The sequence below is a fragment of the Gorilla gorilla genome, chromosome 4, assembly GCF_029281585.2.
Source record: "Gorilla gorilla gorilla isolate KB3781 chromosome 4, NHGRI_mGorGor1-v2.1_pri, whole genome shotgun sequence".
NCBI lineage: Eukaryota > Metazoa > Chordata > Mammalia > Primates > Hominidae > Gorilla > Gorilla gorilla.
Window position 1 is genome coordinate 183,246,102 of NC_073228.2, and position 26,224 is coordinate 183,272,325.

General features: G+C 56.7%; 1 protein-coding gene across 2 annotated transcripts in view; it reads right to left on the reverse strand.

Annotated features, from left to right (window-relative positions):
* ADAMTS2 (ADAM metallopeptidase with thrombospondin type 1 motif 2) overlaps positions 1-26,224 on the reverse strand; it is a 242,258-nt gene that overhangs the window by 158,657 nt on the left and 57,377 nt on the right. For both annotated transcript variants that reach the window (XM_019028538.4, XM_004043129.5), the window contains exon 3: positions 11,521-11,674. In XM_019028538.4, coding sequence (XP_018884083.4) covers positions 11,521-11,674 — 154 coding nt within the window. The remainder of the gene's footprint in view (positions 1-11,520; positions 11,675-26,224) is intronic.

Genomic DNA, 26,224 nt, shown 5'->3' on the forward strand with positions numbered 1-26,224 from the left:
TCTGGCTCTGCCCCGAGTGGTGAGTCGGTTAAGCGCTGGGATTTCCTAATTCATTTAGTCACTCAGTAGGTGCCCCCTGATGGCTGCTCAGGGCCAGGGCTCGAGCGCGTCTGGGCTGGCTCAGGCCACCATCTGCCGGGTCAGCAACAGATACCTATTTGCAGGAACAGAACCTGAGGTCGGCTCCCAGGATGTCCCCACCCCTGAGTTTCAAGAGAGTTTGCACCAGGAGCAGGGAGCATTCCAGCTGTCTCAGGCAGCTTTTGTGTGGGGAACAGCTGGTAGCACTGCCTGCGGCCCCTTGGGGTGGACAGGAAGGCTCTGCCTGCAAAGGCCTAGAGGCAGCCACACACCCTGCCCTGCACACTCCTAAGTACGTGCAGGCCACAGTTCCTGCATCCATTCATCCCGGCCAGTCTGGGGTCCCTCCCCACAGTGGCAGGCAAGGGGAAGCTGGACCAGTCCTGCTAGACAAACAAGGATGCACACACATCCATGGGACCCCAAACCTCACACTGTCCCTGACAGCCCGCCCCACAGAGCAGAGCCTCTGCCTCCCGGAGCAAGAGGAGGTGGCAGTGCATCCCAGGGCCTGGCTGCCTGTGGGGCTGCACTGGGGGCTCCTGCCCCCGCCCTGTGAGTCTGGGAACACATGGGTCTTGGCCTTGGCACCTTCTTTCCTGGGAAAACACCTCCCTCTGGGCCAGGGCAGTGCAGAGCAGTGGAAGCAGGCAGCTGTGGAGTCAGAGCGATGGGTGCCAATTCTGACTCCTGCACGTGGCCCAGACCACCTGACCTGCCACCCCCACCAGCACACCTGCCCGGCCAGCCCCACCAGCACACCTGCCCGGCCAGCCTCAGGCCACCAGCCAGCCTCCCAGCCATGTGACCTTTCCGGGGCAGGACATGTCCTTGATTCCTTCCTTCATACCACGTCCCGGAAGCTCACCCTCAAACTCATCCTGAACCCACTGCCTCCACCGCCATCTGTCACTGGGACTCCTCCCTGCTTCCACCCCGTCCACCGAAAACCCTCCAAAGGCCTCCGCCAGACAGAGAATGAATTCTCACCCCGCACCGTGACCGTCCCTTCAAAGCGATGAGTGCTGCCCATCCCTCCCGGCCCTGCACGCCTCCCACTCCCCCGTTACGTCCTCAGTTCCAGGTACTCGCTCTTCCTTCTGCCCCTTGGTCACACTGCGGTAACCCCAGCCTCAGGGCTCCTGCATGTGCTGTTCCCTCTGCCTGGAACACCCTTCCCAGGGCTGGGCTTTCCCATCATCACCAACCTGGGGCGCCTCCCTCCCTTACCTGCCTTCTCATGCTGCCCCTTCACCCCGTTTTACTTTGTTCACAGGATTCTCCACTGTCTGCGAGCATTCGCTCACCGGGTCTCCCCTGCGGGGCTGTGAGCCCAGAGAGCAGGGACTCGATCGGGTTCCTCCGCTGCTACAGCCCCAGCACCCAGTCCTGCCAGACACACGGTGGACACATAGCAAGAACGTGACGAGTGAATGCAGGAGAATACACTTGTGGCAGCAGGCAAGGTGCCCTGAGCCTCAGTCTCCCCCTAAACAGTAGAGCTGCTAATGCTATTATTCCCCCATGATTTGGGGAGCAGCATTATTATTGAGCATTAATGAACCCGCATGGCATTCAGGTGCCCAGCCTTTTCCCAACCAGACCAGCGCACCAGCCACCTCTCCATGCAGGCCCAGTGCCCAGGTCACCTCCTGTCCTGTCCTGCAAGCTCTCTCTGGGTGTGCTGACAGGTTGGGATGGGAGGCGTGGGAGGCGCCAGCTGCGCTCCTGGCCGGGTTCTCTACCAGCTGTGCTCATGGCGCAGCCCACACCTCAGGGCAAGCCCCAGCCAAAGGGACCAAGTCAAGAGCTCTGAGAGACATCCCAGCCGAAGAATCCAGCCCTTGTCCCAAACGTGTGTGTGCACAGGCTTACGAAAGAGGGCGAGACAGAAGGAGAGAAAAATGAAGCCAGAGAGCAGGAGAGAGAGAAGACAGACGCCAGCACGCCCATCTGACTGCGCGACCTTTCCCCACTCAGAGCTCCTTCGGGGCCCAGAGCACAGCGCTGCCTATGATTAATTTCAAAGAGAAATGGGTCAAAGAAAATTGGAAATTTTTATAGAAAATATTTCAGGCTTGGAGCTGGCTGAAGTGTCTGCCAACCTGCAGAGAATTCTGAGAGGAGATGGGGCCTGTGGTCAGAGGCCTCCGGCTGGCACAAACTGGCAGAGTTTGGACCTCGGACCCAAATGCAGTTTCCGAGCCGGGCCTGTCCTCGCTGCTGCTGGGGAAGAGCTTCCTGTCCCCTTCAGATGTCCCTCCAGCTGCCTCTGCAGCCCTGATGCTGGTACCCAACACCTCTCACCTGTCTATCTATCCCCAAGAGGCCTCTGTCTAGGGACCCACCACGGGATGCAGTCCCTTTGTCCCCATTATGCAGGGTGCCCATGTCTCTTTCACCGTCATCCATGGGGCAGCCAGGGCATGAAGGAAGCCTCACCTGGGTCCCAAGCAGGCCCCACTGCTCCTTGCCCCAACCTCACCCCAGCCAGCAGGCTCCTACATCCAAGGCACAGATGTCACAGACATGAAAAGATGCCCTGGACACATCGCCTCTCTCCCAGGAGCCTGCCTCTGCCGTGCTGGGGACCTGAAAAGAGGGGGCGTGCCCAGCCCACAGTTGCTGATCAAACGCCAGATGCCCCCGTGAGCAGATCACAGCTTCACCCCTGAGCCGTATACTGTCTGCATGCCAGGGGCTGCTACCTTGTGCAAAACCCGAAAAGCTCTTTGGAGGACATTCCCAACACAAATCCAAGGGAAGGAAAGAAAGTATCAATTCACTGTGCCTGTGAAAGACCGGCGAGGCAGAGTAGGGAAAGGGGGCCGGAGAGCAAGTGTCGCAGTGAGCACTGGGCAGGCGCCCTGTGCCCTGCGTAATTCCAGTAGCCCCTGCGCCACTGCACCCAGGTACAGTGGAGATCTCAGCACCCAGGTTCTGAGATGCTGAGGGGCTGGGTGAGCTGCTCTGGGCCCCTTAGTGAGCCAGAACAACCGCATGCCGGGCGGAGCTGAGCGCACTGACCCCTGCACCAACAGCAGCATGCCCGGCGGGGCTGAGCGCACTGACCCCTGCACCAACAGCAGCATGCCCGGCGGAGCTGAGCGCACTGACCCCTGCACCAACAGCAGCATGCCGGGCGGGGCTGAGCGCACTGACCCCTGCACCAACAGCAGCATGCCGGGCGGGGCTGAGCGCACTGACCCCTGCACCAACAGCAGCATGCCGGGCGGGGCTGAGCGCACTGACCCCTGCACCAACAGCAGCATGCCCGGCGGGGCTGAGCGCACTGACCCCTGCACCAACAGCAGCATGCCGGGCGGGGCTGAGCGCACTGACCCCTGCACCAACAGCAGCATGCCCGGCGGGGCTGAGCGCACTGACCCCTGCACCAACAGCAGCATGCCCGGCGGGGCTGAGCGCACTGACCCCTGCACCAACAGCAGCATGCCCGGCGGGGCTGAGCGCACTGACCCCTGCACCAACAGCAGCATGCCGGGCGGAGTTGAGCGCACTGACCCCTGCACCAACAGCAGCATGCCAAGTGGGGCTGAGCACAGTGACCCCTGCACCAAACTGCCTGCTGCCCACCCCACTCACCCACCTAGTGCTGGAAGCATCTGTGGGAGCAGCCCTAATGCAGCTCCTCAGAACCACTGGCCGGTCTTCCAGAACTGTCCCCTGCACTCGAGTTGGGGCTGCAGCCAAGCCAGGGCCAAGGCCACCATCCTCCGGGTCACGCTTGTCACCTGCCCACGGTGCTCCACCAAAGATCCAGGCCCTTGCCAGCCACATTCACCTGGTCGACTCCACCCCGAACCAGAAACCATGTCGGGAGGGGAGAGGTGGCGGGGGAAGGGCAGGCCTGAGACTCAGGGACTAAATTTATGTCGGAGGCACAGGGGAGTTGCTGCCCACGTGGGGGCTGTCAGGCGGAGTGCCAGGCCCAGACGCCGTGGAGGGGGAGCACACACTGGCACGTCTCCACTGCGGGATAAGGGGAGCCGAGCCCTCGCCGGGGCTGCAAGCCTAGCTTCTGCCTTCACAGCCCAGGGGGTGGGAAGCACCCACAGGGCAGCGCTCCGAGCAGCAGACTCCAGCCAGAGAGCCAGCCAGGCCCGGGAGCTGGCCCCTCCTGCTCTCCCCGGCTGACCCCAGGCAACTCCAGCCTCGGAGAATGTGCAGCCTCGGCTTTCCCAGAGCCGGCCCCCGCCCACCCCTTCCGCGTGGGCCACATCACCGCGCTGGCATCTCCAACAGCCATCCCAAGGGCCCGGTCTGCACGAGGACAGGAGCGCCGCGGCGTCTGCCAAGGGTGCGCTCAGCCCTGAAGCACGCCTCCCGGAGCCGCCTTGGGTTTCACAATCAGTGCTTCTCCCTGGGTTTCCCGGGGCCTGGGCTGCAGGCTCAGCTCCAGGGTGGAAAGAGAGGATGAGCTGAGAGGGCTCCAGGGATCCAGCGCCGAGGCGCTTAACTCTTAACTCAGTGAGTCGGCAGCAGTGACTTGGCAGGGCCCAGGCTGACCAGGGTATGAGAGAGAGCACCTATCACCACGCCAGAGGCCCTGGCCTCAGGGGTCTGGGGAGTCACTTGGGAAGTGCCTGGTTGGAGACACAGAGACAGGTCTGGGCACAAGACGCTGGCCAGGTCCAGGGCTCACCCTGCAAATCCAGCCAAAGCCCTCTCTCCATTCTCCCTTAGGACCCAAGGTTCAACACTTAGACATGTCAGCTGAATCATGACCCCCGGACGTCCATGTCCTAATCCCCAAAACTCGTGAGCATTACCTTATATGGCAGAAGAGACTTTGCAAATGTGTTTAAATCAGGGTCTTGAGATGGGGAAAGTAACCTGGATGGTCCCAGCGGGCCCTAAATGTTATCACAAGTGTCCTTCTAAGAGGGAGAGCCGGCTATAGAAGAGGAGAAGCCACGGGACCAGGGAGGCAGAGACTGCAGCAATGTTGCCACAAGCCAAGGAACGCCAACAGCCCCCAGGAGCTGGGAGGGGCCAGGAACGGATTCTGCCCTGGGGCCTCCAGAAGGAACCAGCCCTGCCAGCACCTTGATTTTACCCCTAAAATCCTATTTCAGAGTTCTGAGCTCCAGAACCGTGAGAGAATGCATGTGTGCTGTTTTAAGCCATTAAGGTGTGGGTAACTTGGTACAGCAGCCACAGGAAGCTGAGATGGACGTCAACAACTACAGGACAGAAGGGCTCTCTGACCTGGCATTCAGCAAATTTGCACCCCCCAACAAAGCACACGGCCCTCCTGCCCCATCCTGGGCCCCCCAGCCCCCACCGGGCCAAGCCTCACATCTGCCGTGTCAGTGGGGCTGGCTATCTGCTTGCCACGGAGTGGATGAGTCTCGCCTGCTCCCCAGTCCTGTGGTCTGACAGAACAGAGCTCCTCTCTCTCTCCTGTGCCATTGCTCCAGCCTCCCCCACCAGCCTCCCTCACACTGCAACCAGTACGAGCTTGCTGAAACACTCAACTCTTTGTGAGACTGGAGGGCGCCATCCCCACCTTGGGTCATTCAAGGCTGCTGCTTCCATGGAGGCTGCCCCACAGCTCTCTGCCTCCAGCCCTGGGCTCTGCACACCCAGGGGGAACTGTCATGCCTGAGGTCCGCCCCCACCCCCGCCGCCCACTCTTCCCCCAGGATCCCCTGCGGCCTGGAAAACTCCTACCCAACTCAAGGCAAAGTCACAGGGTGGAGACTGTGGGTCAGGAGGGGGCTCTTCCTGGCCTGGTGGGGAAGGGTTGGCTGTGGGCTGCAGGTGGCAGCCACGCTCAGCCACGTGGAGGAGCTGCCCAGTGCCGGCGCTTGTCCTCTGTCTCCTGGAGGGCTTTCCTTGGCGCAGCGAGGCTGAGAGGCTCCCGTGGTGGCGTGCCTCGTCTGCCCGTCAGGGAGGATGCTGCAGCCTGACAGCAGCAGGCAGAGGCTTGGCACCGGCGGTGTCTGGGGTGGAGGCGGCCAAGGTCACTGGCACGTTGCTGTCTGACTTCTCTTCCTTCAGCCCAGCTGGGTGTGTGCACAGCAGCCTGGTAGCAGTTCCCCAGGATGGGAAGCACCTGCCCCTCCTCTGTCCCAAGGCCAGGCCGGGGCGAGCCCCAGGAGAGCAGCCCACAGAGGAGGGCAGAAGATGCTTCTACCTCTGCATCACAGAAAGCATGGGTAGCCAATGGGGGACCGTGTTTTGTTTGGTCCATATAGTGAGCACGGGAGGGGACCCCAGGCATGACAGCTCCCACTGGGTGTGCAGGGCCCAGGGCTGGAGGCAGAGAGCTGATGTGGAGGCTTCTGTGGAAAGAGGGCTTTGTCTGGATTTGCTGGCTGAGCCCTGGACCTGGCCAGCGTCCTTGTGCCAGGACCTGTCTCTGTGTCTCCAACCAGGCACTTCCTGAGTGACTCCCCAGACCCCTGAGGCCTGGTCCTTTCGCATGGTGATAGGGGCTGTCTCTCGTACCCGGGTTGGCCTGGGCCCTGCCAAGCCAGCTGTTGCCGACTCACTGAGCTCAGCGCCGCGGCTGGATTCCTGGAACCTTCTCAGTTCATCCTCTCATTCCAGAAATTTGAAGCCACATTTTAACATCAGGAAGGTTCACATAAAAAGTCTGATGTCTGGATTTTCTTGATAGGATGTTCAGCTGCACCAGACCCACACTTCTACCAAATTGAGGTCAAGGGAGTTGAGGAGGGTCTGTCCCTCCTTGCAGGGCCTCCCAGATGCCCTGTGCCCATGGCAAGGCCAGGGCTGGACACCACGTGTGGCTGCATTCCCACTGCTGTTTCTTTTTAGTGGAGATGTATTCTTGGTCTCCATGTTTCTATCAAAAGGAGAGAAATGAAAGCCAGGCCAAGGGTGGGTGCAATTATCTTTTTTTCCTCCACTGCTGTCCTTGTTGGCATTGCCTGCCAGGCCCTGCAGGCTCTGAGTTTGCAGCTCTTGTCTTGACTTTCTGCAAATGGCACTGTGTGTCTGAAACAGAGACCACATGCTCAACACGTGACTCGGGGTCTTTCTCACTGTGTGGCAACCTTCACAGAGTCCCAAGGTCAGTCTCTGGGAAGCTAAGACAGGCCCTCAGTGTCAGCACAGGGTTGGCTTCTCTGTGCACGTGGTCTTGGAGTCAGCCTCTCTAGGTCCCTTAACGTGGGCGGTGGGGGAGGACTGCCAGGCTGAGACTGGCACTTAGACATGCAGGGAAGAGCTCCCACACGACAAGGTGGAGGGTCCAGTGAGGGAGGCAGCAGGACCAGGGCCTGCCTGGGCTGTGCCTCTGGGCTATATGCCCTGGGGAGGCATAAGTGAAGCCTACAGTGCTGCTCCTCCACGTGACCCAGACGGGCGCCTCCCGGGTGTGCTGTGCACTGCGTGGCCAGCCTTGTACGTGAAGGCCATTCACATCCTGTAGCTGGCTGCATGGTGCCCCCAAAGATACTGGATCCTGATCCCTGCAACCTGAGACGGGTACCTTCTATGGGAAGAAAGGGCTTTGCAGATGTGCTTGCAGTAAGGCTCTTGAGATGAGAAGACTGTCCTGGATTACTCGGGTGAGTCCTAAATGTAATCAAGGCATCCTTGCAAGAGGGAGGCACAGGGACACATCAGAAGAGGAGGGGGCGACATGACCCGGGGGCAGAGATTGGCATGATGCAGCCACAAGCCAAGGGAGGCTGGCAGCCCCCAGGAGCGGGGATGGGCCAGAAACAGATTCTCCCCTGGAGCCTCCGGAGGGAGCACAGCCCTGTCCACCCTTGATCTTGGCTCAGTGAGATTCATTTCAGACTTCTGGCCCACAGAGCTGTGAGAGATGCATTTGTATTAGTCCGTTTTCACAACGCTGATAAAGACATACCCGAGACTGGGCAACTTACAAAAGAAAGAGGTTTATTGGACTTACAGTTCCACATGGCTGGGGAGGCCTCACAATCATGGCAGAAGATGAAAGGCACGTCTCACACGGCAGCAGCCGAGAGAGAGAGAGCTTGTGCAGGGCAACTCCCGTTTTCAAAACCCGCAGATCTCGTGGGACCCACGCACCATCATGAGAACAGCACGGGAAAGACCCACCCCCATGATTCAGTCATCTCTCACTGGGTCCCTCCCACAACACATGGGAATTATGGGAGCTACAAGATGAGATTCAGGTGGAGACACAGAGACAAACCATATCAATGTTTCTATTGTTTCCAGCTCTGTGGGGGCTCCCTCCTCAACAGTCCCACACAGGATGAGATGCACACACACCAGAGAGGACAATGCCACAGGGTGCCCTGTCCCTGTACCCCAGCACAGTGTCCCTGGACACAGAGCTGGCCTTGGGAAGGGCAGAGAACAGGGATTTGAGATGCCTGTCAGAATGCCTGGGGGGACACCTCAACCACTGCTCCCCAAAAGGCCACCCAGCCTCAGAGCTCGGCCTCCGGTCCTGGCCAGGTTCCCAGGCCAGCAGCACTGAGCAGGACCCTTCTGCCAAGGCCAGCATGGCCAGGGAGGAGAGAAAAGGACCCTCCCCGCTCCCTCACCCCTTGCCCCTCCTAACATCCTCTCCCGGGTGTTGCCGAAGCTGCCCAGTGCACACACTCATCCCTGGCCTGTCTGTGAAATGCTTTAAAACCGTCATTTTTCCATCCGTTTCCCCCAGGCAACCTGCAATCCAGCAACTGATCTTGGATGACAGAGACTATTAGTGAAAATGATTCCCTGAGGCTCCATGAGTCGCCGAGATCACCCTGGGCAGCCCGTGGGCTTCTGGGTGAAAACAGGACATCCTGAAAAGGAGGCACCCCTGACGCTGCAGGGATATCCTGCCACCCAGACAGATGCCCACCCCCCACTGGGACACCCAGGGCAGGTGTGTCACCTTCCCCGGCAGAACATAAATAGCAGGGTGCTTCACACCCACTTCCAGACGTTGCTTTTGGGGAGGCAGGAAGAAACTGCCAGCCAGCACCTCCTGCCAGCTTCTGCCAGGGCCACACTGATATATCAGGGTTCCCTCAGAATTCACTGGAAGAAAGGGTCCCCTATACACACACACACATACACACACACCCTCACCCAGGTCCTGGAGTTGTGTGCCAGGCAGGCTGTGCCCCTCACTATGCCTGGCCACAGGACACAGCTTTTATGTATCTCCCAGTTGCCACTCTGGGCCCTGAAAAGGCCCAGGCAGATGGAAAGCTGGACGCCTGAGGTCACCGTGGGCCCTCCACCCAGCTCCGACACTCACTGGGTCTGGTGCCCTTCCAGTCAGTGTGTCGACCTCAGCCCAGGGCCGCGTGGGAACGATTAGGTGCATGGAGTGGGAGCTAGCTCACTGAAGGCCCGAGCCCCTCATGCAGGGTCTGCTGACACCAGACAGGAACATCAAGCGAAGGGGACTTGGCCCCAGCCCCAAGTCCTGGGATCCAGACCTATAGCCCCAGGCCCACGCTCACACCCACAGCCTGGGCCCCAGGCCTGGAGCTAAGGCTGGACAGGCTCACCTCCTCCCCGACAGCCCATTACCAAACCCCCACCTTCCAGCCCAGCCTCACCCCTGACCTGGCAGCTGGCCTCACCCAGCGTCTTCTAAGGCCAATGGTTTCTGGGCTTATTCTGAGATTGAAATTCCTTTCCTGTGTTCTGAATTTCAAGTTCTCATTAAAGATATGTGGATTGGGGGTGGGGGTGGAGGGAGGATTCAGCAGAAGATGCCAAACACCAGCAGAAGCCCAGAAAATAAGGCAAGGCCGGCCAGGCTGTGGGGGAAGGGCTGCCATGCTCAGGAAGACAAGCACCATATGGAATCTGGGATCAGAGACATGGCCAAGGGCACGCGGCCAGCTCACCTCACCTGAGCAGAGGCCCCCAGAACCACCCTGAATCTTCCAGGAGAGGCCAGCCAGAAGCACCAAGCCCACAGCACAAGTGACCAGCCCCTGAGCTCTCGGGGACACAGGGGTTGCTAATGCCACTGGGGCTTGCCCGACAGCAGCTAGCTAGCAAGGAGCAAAGCTGGGGCCCTGCCCCCAGGTCTGGAGCACTCGCTCAGCCCCTTTCACGCTGGCCCTCCTGGATTACTCCTCCTTCCTTCCCTGCAAAACAGTCCAAGGGTGGGAATAAGTCGAGGCTGAGACCACAGCTGGAAAAGGCTGGGCAGGCAGTGCCCAGTGGCCCGGCTGGCTGTAGCATAGCAGACGCTGATTTGTCACCAAGGAACAAGGGGCCACCGGTTGCATTGACTGGCTCCAGAGTACCTTGGGCTTCCTGATGGAACAATTCCTTTGCAAAGGTATCTGATGCCGTTTCATGAAATTAGAAGTATGCCTGCCAGGCTGTACCCAATTTATCTGTCAAGCTAGGAAGTCAGACAGACCTACAGTAAATGAGGCGGGGCTGCTATGGAGTGACGGGAGTACCTTAGTAAATCACAGCACGGGGGCTGGCCCAGCCCAGGCCCCTGGAGCACTCGCTGTGAACATGCAGGTATGCCTGATCCTGGGCCCCAGACTCCAGACTCTCCTCACCCAGGGGTCCTGACTAGAGGCTGAGGGCTGAGCTCACAGCTTCCCACTCTCCCAGCAAGAGCCAAGCACAGGCCAGGCGTCCCTGACCACACAGGGGACCCTGAGAACTATGGGCCTGCAGAACCACATCAGACACCAACCCTGGCTTCACCACAATCCAGGACCAGAGACTGGGGGATGCTGGGAGGTGTGGGCTGGCACAGTGAGGCCAGATCTGAGGCGACAGTCATGGACTGTCACCATGGCCGCCTGGCAGCTCCTTTCACGTTTCTGGGCCCAGGGCACACATGGGTTCTGAGTTGAAAAAGACAGAAGCCCATGAGTCTGTGCAGAGACTGCCGAGGCTGCTGGGAGCACCTCCAGAGTCCTTGTAGGGCACATGCCTCCAGGGATCCAGAAAGAGCATGCACGGCCTTTCTCCCTGAGCAGCCAGGTGAGGGTTGGGACCTACCACAGGCACCCTCCCAGGGACCATGGCAGCACAGAGCAGGAGAGGTGCTGTGTGGGGCTCTGGAGGCCTCTTCACAGGCACAGACTCAGAGACGCAGGCACTGGACTCAGGCCTGGTCAGGGGCCCCCGCCCCACTCCACGACACTTGCTTGCCTTTAGGCAACAGAAGATGGGCCCTTGGACAGCCTTCATAGTCCACCATGGAGGCCCCAGACCTGAAGGCAGAGGTGCCTGGGCTGCTTGTCACCCACATGCACCCAGAACAGAGGCCCCAGCCCCAGCAGCCCTGCTACGCCCTGCCGTCAGCCAGGCAGCTGGCCCGTTTCTGAGCCACTGAGACCAGGGCTCAGCCTCAGCGGCCAAGCTGGTCTGTGGAGAGCTGCCTGAGTCTCTGGGATGCTCCCCTGGGGACCAGGGCCTCAGAGGGCTCTCCACACAGCCTGCCCCCACCTGCAGTAGCCTCACCTGTGTCCAGGGCCTGTGGCCCCCCGAGAGGAGGGGACGTGGGTGGCCGGCGATACACCACATGCACACGGCCTTGCTCAGCCTCCTGCGCCGCCAGCCCCTTCTCCAAGGGTTCGATGAAGAACTCCTCCTCCTCCATCCGGATCAGACCAGCCTGCGGGACAAAGACAACAGGATCAGATTTCCAGCACACAAAAGACCAAGGAAGGGGAACAGCGAGGAGACCCCCTCAGGGAGTACCTCCCACCTGAAGACCCTGCCCAGCACCCCAGCTGGTGCTCAGCTTGAACCCTGGGCTGGCCGGAGGGTATGAACATGTGGCCCCAGAGGCTGCCCCCCGCCGCCCGCCCTGTCTAGGAAAGGGGCCTCTGTCTGGGTCATCTCCACCCCTGCACACCCACCCTGTCTGCTTTCAGAAAAGTTACTGTGTTTATAAAGTCAAAACCGTCCAGAGAAGCCTGGAGACATTCAAGGGCAGCTGTGGGCCTGTGCGTGTCCCCAGGAGGGCACCCACCAAAGTGCATCAATACGGGCCAAGTGCTGCCCCCACTCCCAGGATCCCAGAGTCCAAGACAAAGGTCAAAACAGCCAGCCGGGGATTGAATCTGCCCACACACATGTTCCATTTGGGCCAAACAATATTTTTAAAGCTCTGAAGCTAACACTCAGGATGATGAGATTTCATGTCTTGAACATGGAATCCCAGCTTTCCTTGGAAATGCAGGCCCTGACCACAGCGGGTCTTGGACGGAACACATGCCCCTGCAGCTGGCTCCAGTCCCTACTGCCCCTCAACTGTCTCTCCTGCTCTCTGTGTCAGCCACCAGCCCAGACTCTACAGGCAGCTGAACTGCTGCCCCTGACCCCCTAGGCCAGCCAGCACCCTCCCTGACTACAAACTCCTCGCTGGGTCCTCATTTCCGTTGGGACTCAGGCTGCTCCGTATGCTGGCATTCAGGCTCTTGGCCTGCCCCACCCTCCCAGACGGCGGCTTGCACACCCCATGCTTCTCACTGGGCTGGGTGCACCCTGCCGAGCCACCCAGCCCCTGAACCCCATGCTGCCAACTCAGGAATCCCCATTCCTCCATCCCACCACCCCACCCCCAGCTCGGCCATCTGGTAAACCTGTGTTCTCCCTTCGAGGCCTGATTCAGCCCCCCTAACCTCTCCTGCCCTCCCCTGCCATCCAGCCTGCCCTCCCCTGCCATACCCTGCCCTCCCCTGCCATACCCTGCCCTCCCCTGCCATACCCTGCCCTCCCCTGCCATACCCTGCCATCCAGCCTGCTGGCACCATCAGGTCCACCCATCCCATGACAACCCCAGCTCCTACACTTTTATCTTCTGGTCCATTATCCATAAACCAAGGTCTCACACTGGAAGCGCACACTGTGTCCAGCCCTGAGTGTTTCCTTCAGACCACAAGCTTATGACCCATGCAGGGGATTTTAAAAGCTTGAATTAGTTGCTCAAACTTAAGAAACAGGAGAGTTCACATAAACGACCAGATTTCCAGATTCTCTTGAAAATCAGAAAAGCTGGCATTTCCAGCACCCGTCGACACTCCAGCTTAGCTGGCGCTGGCCGGGGTCCCCTGTCCAGTCAGGAGTGTGCACTCTGGTGGGCAGCCCCTGGCACCTGCCATCTGGATGTGCGGAAACCACACCCCCCGCCCAAAGTAACCTCATGATGGCCTCTGCCATATCATCATCTTGGCTGTGGGGGGCATGGTGGCGTACGGGCTGCCCTCCTTCTCCCTGACCCCAGGTGCTCGGTGAGCCCCATCCTGTTGCTGGCTGGGAGCCTCTGCAGACTGAGATGCAGTCAGTGCCCCCCAGGGCCTGCTGGGCGGCTGCCCCTAGCCTCAAGTGTAGCAAGGGAGGCTGGAGATGCCTCCCGGTGCACTCAGCCTGGGCCCTTGGGAAGCTGATGTGCCAGGGAGGGCCTGGAGGAACACAGAGCCCAGCATCAGACCTGGCTCCAGAATGAAGGACGCCTCCGGCGGGAGGTGACATCTACCCAAACCCACCCAATCCCTTTGTGCTGGCCAGGCAAAGAGTCAGAGAGAGGACCAGTGCTCCAGATGGGGGAAACCGCACATGCCATGGCCGGGGAGGTGGACGGAGCACAGCTGGTGGGAAGAGCTGACCAGGTGGGTGGACAGGAGCATCGAGGGCACGGTGCCCGGTGGCCCATCACTCAGGGGGCTGGTGAGGGAGACTGTAGGCAGCCCGGGGCTTCTGGGGGGAGCCTTGATCTGATTCCTGTTCAGAAGCATGGTGGCTGCGGCAGGGGGAATGGGCTGCGGAACAAAAATGGGTCTGGGGTCCTGGGGAGAAGGTGTTGCAGGCACCTGGGAGAGGGGTAATGGTCCAGACGGGAGCATGAGAGACAAGGACAAGTGGCAGGTATGAGGGAGGTGAGGAGCGAAATGGACAGGACGTGGTAGGGTAGATCCGGCTGAGATGGGAGGGAGGAGGAAGCACCTGGTGGGCTTCCAGGTCTGTGGCTGAAGAACCGGCCCCCAAAGTTACCCAGGCCCCCATCCCTGGCAGCTGTGAGGGTAGCGGACATGGTGGAAAGAGACTCCGCGGGTGTGATCAGGTCAGCTCTGGGGCTGGCTGGGCCCTGAATGCAGTCGCTTGCCCACTTCCTTATGCCGGGGAGTGGAGGGGGATTAGGCAGATGCGCAGAGGACGAGGCCATGGGCAGACAGGGAGGATGCCAGATGCCAGCTTTGGAGATTGGAGCGATGCGGCCTCAAGCCAAGGAACGCTGGCAGCTCCCAGGAGCTGGCAGAGGCCAGAAAGTGTCCTCCCCCAGAGCCTCCAGAGGGAGCGCAGCCCTGCCGATGCCTGGATTTGGGTCAGGTTATACCGACTTCGGACGTCCGGCCTCAGAACTGTGAGAGAACGAATTCCTGCTGTTTTAAGTAGTTCCTTACAGCAGCCGCAGAAAAGTAACTCAGGGTCCTGGTGGGTGGCCGGCAAAGCGGGTGCCGTTCTCCGAGGGGCATGAGAAGAAGGGCAAGGGGCGCAGGACCCTCTGGGCTCAGGCATCCTGGGCTTCTGGGGAAGAGGCCGAGGAGGCAGTGGGAACCAGAGTTACCAGGGCAAGACCGAGGTCAGGGAAGGAGGTCAGCAGGGCTGTGGGAGGAGAGCGGAAGAGGGGGTGGGAACCCTGCAGGCCCCACGCTTCTGACTCATCCCTGGGTCTCAGGGCTCAACCAGGCCTGGCGAAGACTCAGCAGATGCCTGTGGAATGAGCGAACCGATGACCCCAAAGCTGCAGGCCACGTCCCCCACGGGAGGCACCGAGCAGGCAGGCGGGGAGAACACAGCTGGGCCTGTCCACTGGCACAGGGGCAGCGTGTTTACCAGTGCAGGAGTTGGGAGGGTCCAGCACTGATGGTCCCGGTGCGTGGTGTGGAGAAGGCTGGTGCCTCAAATCCATCTTATGACTGAAACTCATTGGATGAAGTGCAGGAATTAACCCTGGGGGGCGGCAGCGGGCAAGCTGTCCTGGAGTGTGAAGTTCTGAGTTCCTGGCACCTTTTCTATCTGGCCAGGTGACCTCAGGCAAGGTGTCAAGCTCCCCAAGCGTCCAGTGACTCGCCTGTAGATGAGGCCGCTCATTTCCCGTGCACATTTCCCGTGCACGCTCACACAGGAGCACATGCAGCCTGGGAGACGCTGAGAACCAGGCCACGCCTCCACCCAAGTGATTTCATCCAGCCAGCTTGCTTTCCAAATGAGGAAACCGAGGCCTAGATGGGCAGACAGGCTGCTGGGGACACACAGGTTCTAGGGATCAGAACTCACACCTACACGGAAAGGGCATCTCCCAGACAGGTCCCTGGGCCAGACTGGGCCGATTGAGCCAATTAGGGCAGGACAGTGGGGCATGAGGACCCCTTATGGCAGCTCCATCTTCTGGGGGAACTTGCAGCCCAGGCCGGGAGCCATCGATGCCACAGGCCTGAGGCCCTGGGGTTATTCTGGAGGGACCTAGTGTGACAAAGAGGCCAGGCTCAGCCTGGGGAGGGGCAGTACTCTCTGGCCGGAGTAACCTGGGGGACAGTTTGGGGTCTCCCTGACCAGCAGGAGTCAGGCTCCCCTCCCTGGCTGCCTCCCTGAGGACAATCACTGGGCTGAGCCAACAGCACTAGCTCCATCTGATGCTGCCCTGGGCCTTGCCTCCTGGAAGGGCACCCCTGCAGGCGACTCCCCGGAGGGCACAGGAGCACACTGGGGTCCATCTGAAGCAGGGCCTGGGCTCAGGCTTCCTCACACAGCCAGAAGCCTCCAAGCGGTGGCATTCTCCAACACAGACGCTCAACATGCTCCTCACAGCCCCGCCCGTCTCTGTTGACCACCGTGCGATGCGCACATGCATGCTGGACGATGAACACGGTGGCACCTGCCCCAAGACCAAAGGCTGACCCCCCCCAGACCAAAGGCTGACCCCCCCCGAGACCAAAGGCTGACCCCCCCCGAGACCAAAGGCTGACCCCCTCCGAGACCAAAGGCTGACCCCCCCGAGACCAAAGGCTGACCCCCTCCGAGACCAAAGGCTGACCCCCCCGAGACCAAAGGCTGACCCTCCCCGAGACCAAAGGCTGACCCCCCCGAGACCAAAGGCTGACCCTCCCCGAGACCAAAGGCTGACCCCCCCGAGACCAAAGGCTGACCCCTCCCCCGAGACCAAAGGCTGACCCCCCCAGACCAAAGGCTGACCCCCCCCAGACCAAAGGCTGACCCCCCCCAGACCAAAGGCTGACCCCCCGAGACCAAAGGCTGATCCCCCCGAGACCAAAGGCTGACCCCCCCAAGACCATCAGCTGACGTCCTGCCAAGACCGCTGGCCAGAATAATGCTCGGGGCGGGGGGCACTTCACGGAAGAAGTGGAGATCATTTTATTCCCTGATTTTCAAACACTTCAGTATATGCATCCCAGGAATGATCTGTCTAAAACACACAGAAGAAAATTGACAGGTGAGCAAAGCACAAAATGTGAGCTATGTTTTGCTGCATTTTTTTCCGGGACTTTGATTTTCCTGCTGCCAGTGTCAAGTGTATCTGTTTCTACATGTAATTTTTATTAATTAGAATCAGTTTCCTCTCCCCACTCAATAAATATTAAAGAAACTCTAGAAGCACACTAGGCTGAAAAGCACTCAGTTGGGAGCCTGCTGGTGGCCTGTCTGTCCAACCCCACAGCTGTCCAGCCTGGGGTCTTGCAGAAAGTTTGGTACCCCGACCCGGCTCTCAGTGTGAGTCCCGCTCTGCTCTTGAAGTCTGTGAATGTCTGGCAAACCCAGCCAGGTTCTCCCCTGGGGGACAGAGAGAGGATCATGGGGAGGGCTCTGTCCCTGACCTTCAGGTGCCACCGCAGGGGCCCAGAGCCTGGCAGTACCCGGGTCATCAAGTCAAGTTGCCGGCATTCAGATCCTGGTGAGTTACACAACGCCTGCCCTGCCTCTTCCTTCTATAGAACCTGCTCCTTTGCAGTTGGATTGATGGTAAAGTAGTTACTAGAAATGGCAACTAGACGTTAAAAATTTATAAAGATCCAAAGGCTTAACAGCTCTCCTCTATTACTCTGAATTTTTAAGTATTCAACCACAGACACCCTGGAAGTTAGGGGTTCACAGGAAACACAAGCATGCATCCTCTTTCCTTCTGCAGAGCACCCAGGCTGGCTGGTCCCCACTGCCCCTCCCATGGAAGCCGCAGCTGCAGCCATCAGCAGCCTCCCACCTGTGTATGACTGGGACCTGGTCTGTCACTCAACCTTGTCAACCTCCAGCACAAACACTGTCGGGTGTGTGCCAAGGTTGCAGTGGCAACAATCAAGCATAGAAGGCACAAAGCATAGGAAGCACAAAGGTCCACGCACAGAGGGACCCAGACTTTGCCAAGGGACAAGGCTGCAAGTCCCTGTTGCCCTCAAACTCACCTCCCTCCGAAATACACACACAGCATGCACCTCGCCCAGAGTCCCCCAAATGCTGGCATCTGCTAAGATTCCCATTCCTGAAAGTATTCTAACTCCAAGATTCTTTCTCCGCATCTTCCTTTTGGTAATGAACCTGGGAGATCTGCTGGACAACGGGGCAATGGCCAGGCAGCCTCCCTGCTGTGACAGCTGCCTGGTGGAATGACGGTCTCACAGGGAGAGCTGCACAGTGCCTGCAGCTCCCAGGGCGCCTCCTCACAGAGCCTGCTCGGGCACTCTCTTGCTTCTCCCAGCTCCCCAGGGGGGTCTCTAACAACCTTGGGAGCTTTCAGGGAAGGGGGCTGGACCCCTCACCACTGAACAGTCCCAGGAGTGGGGAGTGTCATTGAGTGGGATTTGAGCCACTCGGTCCTCACCACTGGGGGCTCCTTTACAGTTCAGCATCCCAGAGGATTTCACACACTGACTTTTCCACTTTTCCAAAAGGGACGCCAGCGGGCAGGAGCTGTCCATGGGGTTAGGAAACAGCTGTCCTCACCCGCATCTCCACCAGCTCCTCCTCTGCGTCTCATGGGATCCTCGCCACGTGCCAGCCACTCCTGTCCTTCCTCTTGGAGAGCGACCCCTTGTCTAGGGCTCTGTCTTGGAGCTATGGCTGGAGCTAGGCCTTCCAGGGTTCTGTTGAGCACAGTGACCACAACAGAGTTGCCTCTGAGCTCCACAGAACCTGATGACTTTGCTTGGCCACTCTAACCTTCCCTGGACCCGGTTTCAGGCCCTACAGACCTTTACTCCAGAAAGTGTCTTTTTTGGCCTAAGCTGGCCGGAGCCAATTTCCGACAGGACCAAGGAGCCCCAACAGTCACATGCCCAGCGAGGCTCTAAGGAAAGCTAGACTCCACTTTGAAGGGCAGGGCGGGGGGCAAGGCAGGCAGGGAGAGTAAGCACTGGACGCTGAGCCAGGGGACCTGGTTTCCAATGCGGTCATGGCCAGTCCTGTCCCCTTGCAGGCCCCCAGTTCCCTCATCTGCAAACTGAGGAGCTGGACTGGGTAACCTATGAATTACTGCTTATCCTGTTTATTCATCACCCCAGAAAGAAACCCCGCACACGCTGGCAGGTACCGATTATCCTTCTAAAACTCTACTAGGACCAAGGAGAAAGAACCAAACCAAAAACCAGAAACCCACTCCTACAAAATAAAGGCCAAGGCCGTCCCGTGGCACGCAAGGCCTTCCATGGGGTCCCAGCAGCCCTCTGTCCCTGGGCGCACCCCCAGTGTCTTCCTCTCTCTCCGGGCTTCTATTTGCACCTCAAAGCCCACGCCACTGCCCTTCTCTCTCGTTATAGAGGTCAGTAAGTAGTAGAGAGGTGGTAAAGATCTGTCAGCACCAAACTGAGACTCCCCTCGACTCAACCAGAGAGTTTAAAATGCAATTGAAAAGGGAATCATTTTTTTCATTATAAAGTTCAATGCTTTTTTTTTTTGAGACAGAGTCTCGCTCTGTCACCCAGGCTGGAGTGCAGTGGCACAACCTCAGCTCACTGCAAACTCTGCCTCCCAGGTTCAAGCGATTCTCCTGCCTCAGCCTCCCAAGTAACTGGGATTACTGGTACACACCACCACATCCAGCTAATATTTGTATTTTTAGTAGAGATGGGGTTTCACCATGTTGGCCAGGCTGGTCTCAAACTCCTGACCTCAGGTGATCCACCTGCCTCGGCCTCACAAAGTGCTGGGATTACAGGCATAAGCCATGGCGCCCGGCCAGTTCAATTCTTTTTAATATATAACAGCTTTATGGTGCTGTGATTACCATACCATACATCTCAGGCATCTAAACTATATGCTGAAAGTGAACAATTCAACCATAACCACTATTGATTTTAGAACATTTTCATCACCCCAAAAAGAAACCCCGTACACATTGGCAGTCACTCCCCATGTTTTCCCCAACCTGTCCTCCCCAACCCAGCCCTGGGCAACCACTAATCTACATTCTGTCTCTATGAATTGGCCTGTTCTGGACATTTCATATACGTGGAATCATATGCTATGTGGCCTTTTGTGACTGGCTTCCTTCACTTAGTATGTTTTCAAGGTTCATCCATGGTGTAGCATATAGCAGTATTTCATTCCTCTTTTATTGTCAAATAATACCCCATCACATGTATATACCACATTTTATTTATCCATTTGCCAGTTGATGGACATGTGGGTTGTTGGTTTTTGGCTCCTACGCATAATGCTGCTATGAACATCTGTGGACAAGTTTTCGTGTGGACATGTGTTTTCATTCCTCTCAAAGTGGAATTACTGGGTCATACAGTAACTGTGCCAGACTGTCCTCTACAGGGGCTGGACCATTCTCAGTGCCCCCGGCAGTGTGTGAGGGCTCAATTTCCCCTCATCCCCACCAATACTCATTATTCTTAGGCTCTTTGACTCTAGCTATCCAGCAGGTGTGAAGTGGTGTCCCATCATGCTTTGGCTTGCATTTCCCTGACAACTAATGATGCTAAGCATCTTTTCATGAGCTTATAGGTCATTTATTTATCTTTGGAGAAACATCCATTCAGATACTTTCCCTATTTTTAATAAGACCATTTTCTTTTTATTGACCTGTAAGAGCTCTTTATATATTCTAGACACAAATCCCTTATTAGATATACAATTTATGAATATTTTCTCTTGTTCTGTGGGCTGTCTTTTCAACTTTCTTATTAGTGTCCACTGAAGTCAGGAAGGACTTTCGTGAAGTCCAGTTCACCTATTTTTTTCTTTTGTCCACTTGTGCTTCTGGTGTTGTATCTAAGACTTTGCCTAATCCAAAGTAACAAAGATTTACTCCTACATTATTTAAGAGTTCTATAGTTTTAGCTCTTACATGTAGATCTATGATCCATCCATTTACAGTTAATATTTGTGTATGGTGTGAGGAAGGGGTCCAACTTCATTTTTCCATATGTGGATATCCAGGTGTGCCGACACCATTTGTTGAAAAGACCATTCTTTCCCCCACTGACTTGTCTTGGACCTTTGTCAAGAATCAATATGAGGATGTGTTTCCAAACTCTCAGTTCTATTCTACCAATCTATATGTCTATCCTTCTGCCAACACCACACAGTCTTGATTACTAAAGCTTTGTAGTAAGTCTTAGAATTACAAAGCGTGAGCCCTTCCTCTGTTCTTCTCCTCAACAGCATTTTGGTTAGTCTGGGTCCCTTGTATTTCTGTATGAATTTTAGGATCAGCTTGTCAATTTCTGCCACAAAGCTAGCTGGGATTTGATAGAATTAAATGCATTCTGGAGTCATGTTTGGTACCCATTAGTTCACCTCCTAGGCCAATGTTTAGGAAACATTGGCCTACAAAGAAACTCTGCATTAGAAACCAAGGGCTTGGTCAGGCATGGTGGCTCACACCTGTAATCCCAGCACTTTGGGAGGCAGAGGCAGGCAGATCACGAGGTCAGGAGATCGAGACCATCCTGGCTAACATGGTAAAACCACGTCATCTTGAGATGGGAGCCCTAAGTCTATCAACTAACCAGGTGAGCCACTGTGAGCAACTCTGGGCCCTAGGAGAGGGTGCACAGAGGGATGGCTTCACCCCTGCTGCTAGAGAATGCCCTCGAGAGCGTCTGTCTCAGTTCTGCTTCGCATCCCTCCCCAGCACCCCCCACCTGCCACTTTACGCAGCCTGGACTTGACTTTAAAACTGAGACACCTGGCAAGTGGGGAAATCACAGGTCGAACTAGCGGAATTGCCCTCTGCATCTATGCTACAGGGATAATGAGGGTTACAAATCAGAAGACATTTAGCATATATTCTGGGGAAAAAAAGCTATGTAATGTATAAACTATTCATAATTTAACTTTAATAAATGGGGGCAGGCAAAAAATTGCCAAACAAGCCCACAAAAATCAGACAAAGAGTAGAGGAAGAAAAAAGGAATTACAGTTTAATTGCACTTGTTTCCTCATCTTCAGTTGGGATCAACAGTTACTGGTAAGTTTCTAAAATCAATAGATACAAGCTGAAGAATTCTACTCAAAATTAGAAAAGTCACTAGTAAAACTAATGTATACCTTCCAAATGACTGAAGGCAGACCATATAGAAAATACAGTAGACTAGAAAAACAGCAAAAAAAAAAAAAAAATCCAGAAAAACAGAAAACATAAATTAGATGACAGAAGTAGGAACAAATATATAACAATAAATGTAGGCTGGGCATGATGTGATCCCAGAACTCTGGGAGGCTGAGGCAGTTAGGAGTTTGAGACCAGGCTGGCCAACATGGTGAAACCCCATCTGTCCTAAAAATACAAAATTAGCCAGACGTGGTGGTGCACACCTGTAATCCCAGCTACTCAGGAGGCTGAGGCAGGAGAATCACTTGAACCCAGGAGGCAGAGTTACAGTGAGCTGAGATCATGTCACTGCACTCCAGCCTGGGAGACAGAGACAGACCCTGTCTCAAAAAAAAAACAAAACCTAAAACTAAACAAACAAACAAAACAAAACAATAAATGGTCAGATGATGATGATGATGATGATTATTATTATTATTATTATTATTTTGGAGACTCCAGCCTGGGAGACAGAGAGATACCCTGTCTCAAAAAAACCCAAAACCCGACCGGGCGCAGTGGCTCACGTCCATAATCCCAGCACTTTGGGAGGACGAGGCAAGTGGATCACAAGGCCAGGAGTTCAAGACCAGCCTGGCTAATATGGTGAAACACCGTCTCTACTAAAAACACAAAAATTAGCCGGGCGTGGTGGTACGCGCCTGTGGTCCCAGCTGCTTGGGAGGCTGAGGCAGGAGAATTGCTTGAACCCAGGAGGCGGAGGTTGCAGTGAGCCAAGATTGCATCACTGCACTCCATTCTGGGCAACAGAGTGAGACTCCATCTCAAAAAACAAACAAACAAACAAAAAACAGACAACAAAAACAATAAATGGTCAGATTATTATTATTATTTTGGAGACAGTGTCTTGTTCTGTCACCCAGGCTGGAGTGGAGTACAGTGGCATGAGCTCAGTTCACTGAGACCTCTGCCTCCCAGGTTCAAGCAATTCTCCTGCCTCAGCCTCCCAAGTAGCTGGGATTACAGGTGCACAACACCATGCCTGGCTAATTTTTGCATTTTTAGTAGAGACGGGGTTTCGCCATGTTGGCCAGGCTGGTCTCGAACTCCTGACCTCAGGTGATCCGCCCACCTCAGGTGATCCGCCCACCTTGGCCTCCCAAAGTGCTGGGATTACAGGTGTGAACCACCGTTCCCAGCCAGTCAGATTATTTCAATAACACTCTATGCCCTGCAAAATAATTTTACAAACTTTACAGATTTATGCTAGGCTAAAAGAGTTTCTCAGATTTTTTGACCACTTAAGGAACAGACACACCCATGACATATTGGTGACCGACGAAGGCAAGCCCAGCTGCAGCATGATCTCCTTATGTAAAATCATGTATATCTCTGTGCCAAACGTCAGCACAGTCTAACAATTAAGCATGTGGCCTCCGAGTCACTCTGCCTCGATTCAAATGCTTACTTCACCTCTGACTGAGTGGCCGCTCTGTGGACAACGTCTGCAGGGTTGAATGGAGATAATAACAGGGTTTCCATGGCTGATGTGAGGGCTAAGCGAGATACTGCATGGAGAGCACTGGGCACAGCACCTGATAAATCAGCCGACTGGCAGCACCATCACCATCATGATGATCATGGCATGACAAGCTGTTAGGAAACGCGTAACAAAGGGTCAGCAGTGTTACGATCGGGGGTGAGTTTCACTTTTTATTAATATTTTCTGTATTTTTTTTGTTTCACATTTTTACAAAGGGCATATAGCAAAACAGACAATTCATGTGAAGACAGGAGAGACGGAAAGGGGGAGAGCACAGAGAGAAAGATAAGGGGGAAAATGGAATAAACAAGATGCCGACAAGAATGCCTCACGGGGCCAGCGCAGGGGCCAGCCAGGCGGCCTTCTGCTAAATCAAGCAACGCTTGAGTGGCTCCCTCGGGACCTGGCCTGTCCAGAATGTCCCACACTCAGCCCTCCGCAGCCAGCTCCCCCATCTCCACGGCTCCTGCACACACCAATGCCGGGGTAGCCTCCAGGAAACAGAGCCGGCCAGCCAGACCCAGCCAGGACACGGAGGTCAGTGTGTCAGTCCCAGACCCTAGGACTGCAACAGGCCTGCCTATTTGTGACGAGAACTGACACTCGTCCCTGCCAGATGCTCTGGCTGACATTTCCCAGGTCTCGTTCAGCACGAAGCCCACGTCGGGGAACGTCCCCAGTCACAAATTAACATTCACATAAATAACAGGGCGCTGTCTACTAAAGAAAAAAAATGACTCGTGCTACAGGAACATTTGCCCAACTATCAAAAAGCAAGATTTCTCTTTCTGAGCTTCCATGTCTCACCAGCTGGACCACAGCAGATTGTGGCCTTGAGACGTGTGGTGGAGGAGAGCTCATGGAATAAGGTCCAACTTCCCCATTCAAGATCCTGCCAACAGGCCGGGCACGGTGGCTCACGCCTGTAATCCTAGCACTTTGGGAGGCCGAGGCAGGCGGATCACCTGAGGTCAGGAGTTTGAGACCACCCTGGGCAACATGGTGAAACCCTGTCTCTACCAAAATACAACAAATTAGTGGGACATGGTGGTGGGCACCTGTAGTCCCAGCTACTCGGGAGGCTGAGGCATGAGAATCGCTTGAGCCCAGAAGGCGGAGGTTGCAATGAGCTGAGATCACACCGCTGCACTCCAGCTTGGGCTACAGAGTGAGAGACTCTTGTCTCAAAACAAAAAAAACAAGACCCTGTCGACAGGCCCTTCCCTGGGCTGGCACCTGCCCACACCAGCTGGAACCTAACACCTTTGCACAGCTGTTCCCTGCCAGCCTCCCTGCCTCCTTGGAGGTCTGCACACACCGCCCCTCCCTTCCTCCGACCAGCCCGGGAGACCAGCACGCCTGAGCACCAGCACTCCCAGAGACAGAGCCGGCACGGTGGGTCTGTCTGCTCAGGGGGCTGGGGTGGCAGAGGCACATGTCTGGGAGTTGCCAACATAGGGGGCTGGGGTGGCAGGGGCACATGTCTGGGAGTTGCCAACATATGCTTCCTTACCAGATTCCCCAAGGGAACCACCCTGGAGAGCAACCAAACCCTGCAAGGCTGCACTCCAGGAACTGAGGGCCTGGGGACCCAGGACCGTCCCCCAGCATTCACAGCAGGCTCACCCACATCCACCAGGAGATGCTGCCCAGGGAGACTGCCAGCACCCCCTCCCACAAAAGGTCGGGGCCGGCGCCTTCCCTAGGTTGCTCGGGCAGCCATCACAGGGCAGCACAGGCCGGGGCTTGAATAGCAGAACCTATTCTCTCACAGTCCTGGAGGCTAGAGCTCTAAAATTAAGGTGTGGGCAGAGGCGGTTTCTCTCGAGGCCTCTCTCCTTGGCTTGTCGACAGCATCTTTCCCCTGTCCTCACATGGCCGTCCCCCTGTGTGTACTTCTGTCCTAATCGCTTCTTCTTAGGGCACCAGTCATTCATGTTGAATCAGTGACTTCATTTTCAGTTAATTATCTCTTTAAAGACCCTGCCTCCAAATACAGCCAATATCCTGATCTACGGGAGTTTAGGACCTCAACAAAGGAATTGGGGGATCTAGGGAGGGCGCCACTCAGCCCATAACAGCCTCCAGGTGCCAAGTCCACACAGAATTGGAGCAGGCTGCTGGCAGGGTCCGGTGGCCAGAGCTGGGCGGGCTGTTCCTTGGGGAGCCACTCTGGACAGGACGGAAGGTCAATGCCAGGATCACTCCCCAGGGGCCAGAAATCCAGCATGGAGGAAAGCTGCCACTCCAGGGAAGTAGGAGCCCGCCCAGGGCTGGCCACATGGGATGCCCATCTCACCCTTCCTTCTAAACTGGGCATTCTCACATGGGGACACGGGGCAGTGAGTGCAGGCGCAGGGAGACAAGAATGCTGCACAGCCAGTGGGTGGTGGACAGGCCTCAGGACCCCTCCGCCAGCAGCAGGCCACTCTCTCACGGTCCAGCAGGAGCCCTGCTCCAGAGCCCACGACTGGAGCCAGCTGAGGCTGGTGTCTCACATTCCTGCAGAGAGGCTGGCTAAGGCTCCCGTGTGGGGGCACTCCCCATGCCCACTGCACCCCAGAATATTCTGGGCGATCCCAAGGCTGAGTCTACGCAGCTGTTGGAAGACGGGGTATGCAATTCTAAATGTGTGGCGTGTTTTGAACAGCATCCAATACCCTTTCTGTGGCAGCTCAGCCCGGAGAGCAAGTCCCCAGTCTCAAGGACCCAGGAGGCAGGATCTGCTCCTTCCCACATCGGGTGCTCCTCCAGGAGGGGCCAGGTGCTCAGAGGGAAACCAGTGCCCACCAAGGGCCCAGCTGCCTGGCTGGTGGGCGAAGGTGGGTTTGGTGGGCAAGGAGCCTGTGCCTCGCCCTCTACCCAGAATTCCCTCAACACACGTCTGTCAGGGCCGGGGCAGGTAGCGGGAGTCACAGCCACGGCAGGAAAGTTTGCTGGGCTGGCTCCCAGCAGTGTGGGGAAGACACACTACCCGACGGACGTCCCCCTTAGAAGCAGGGGCAGACAGGAACTCCCACGGGGAGAGCACAGGCTGGGACGCAGCCCGCCCATCGCCAGTCCCCCAACTCCACTGTGCAACAAGGATCAGCCTTTCCTCTCTC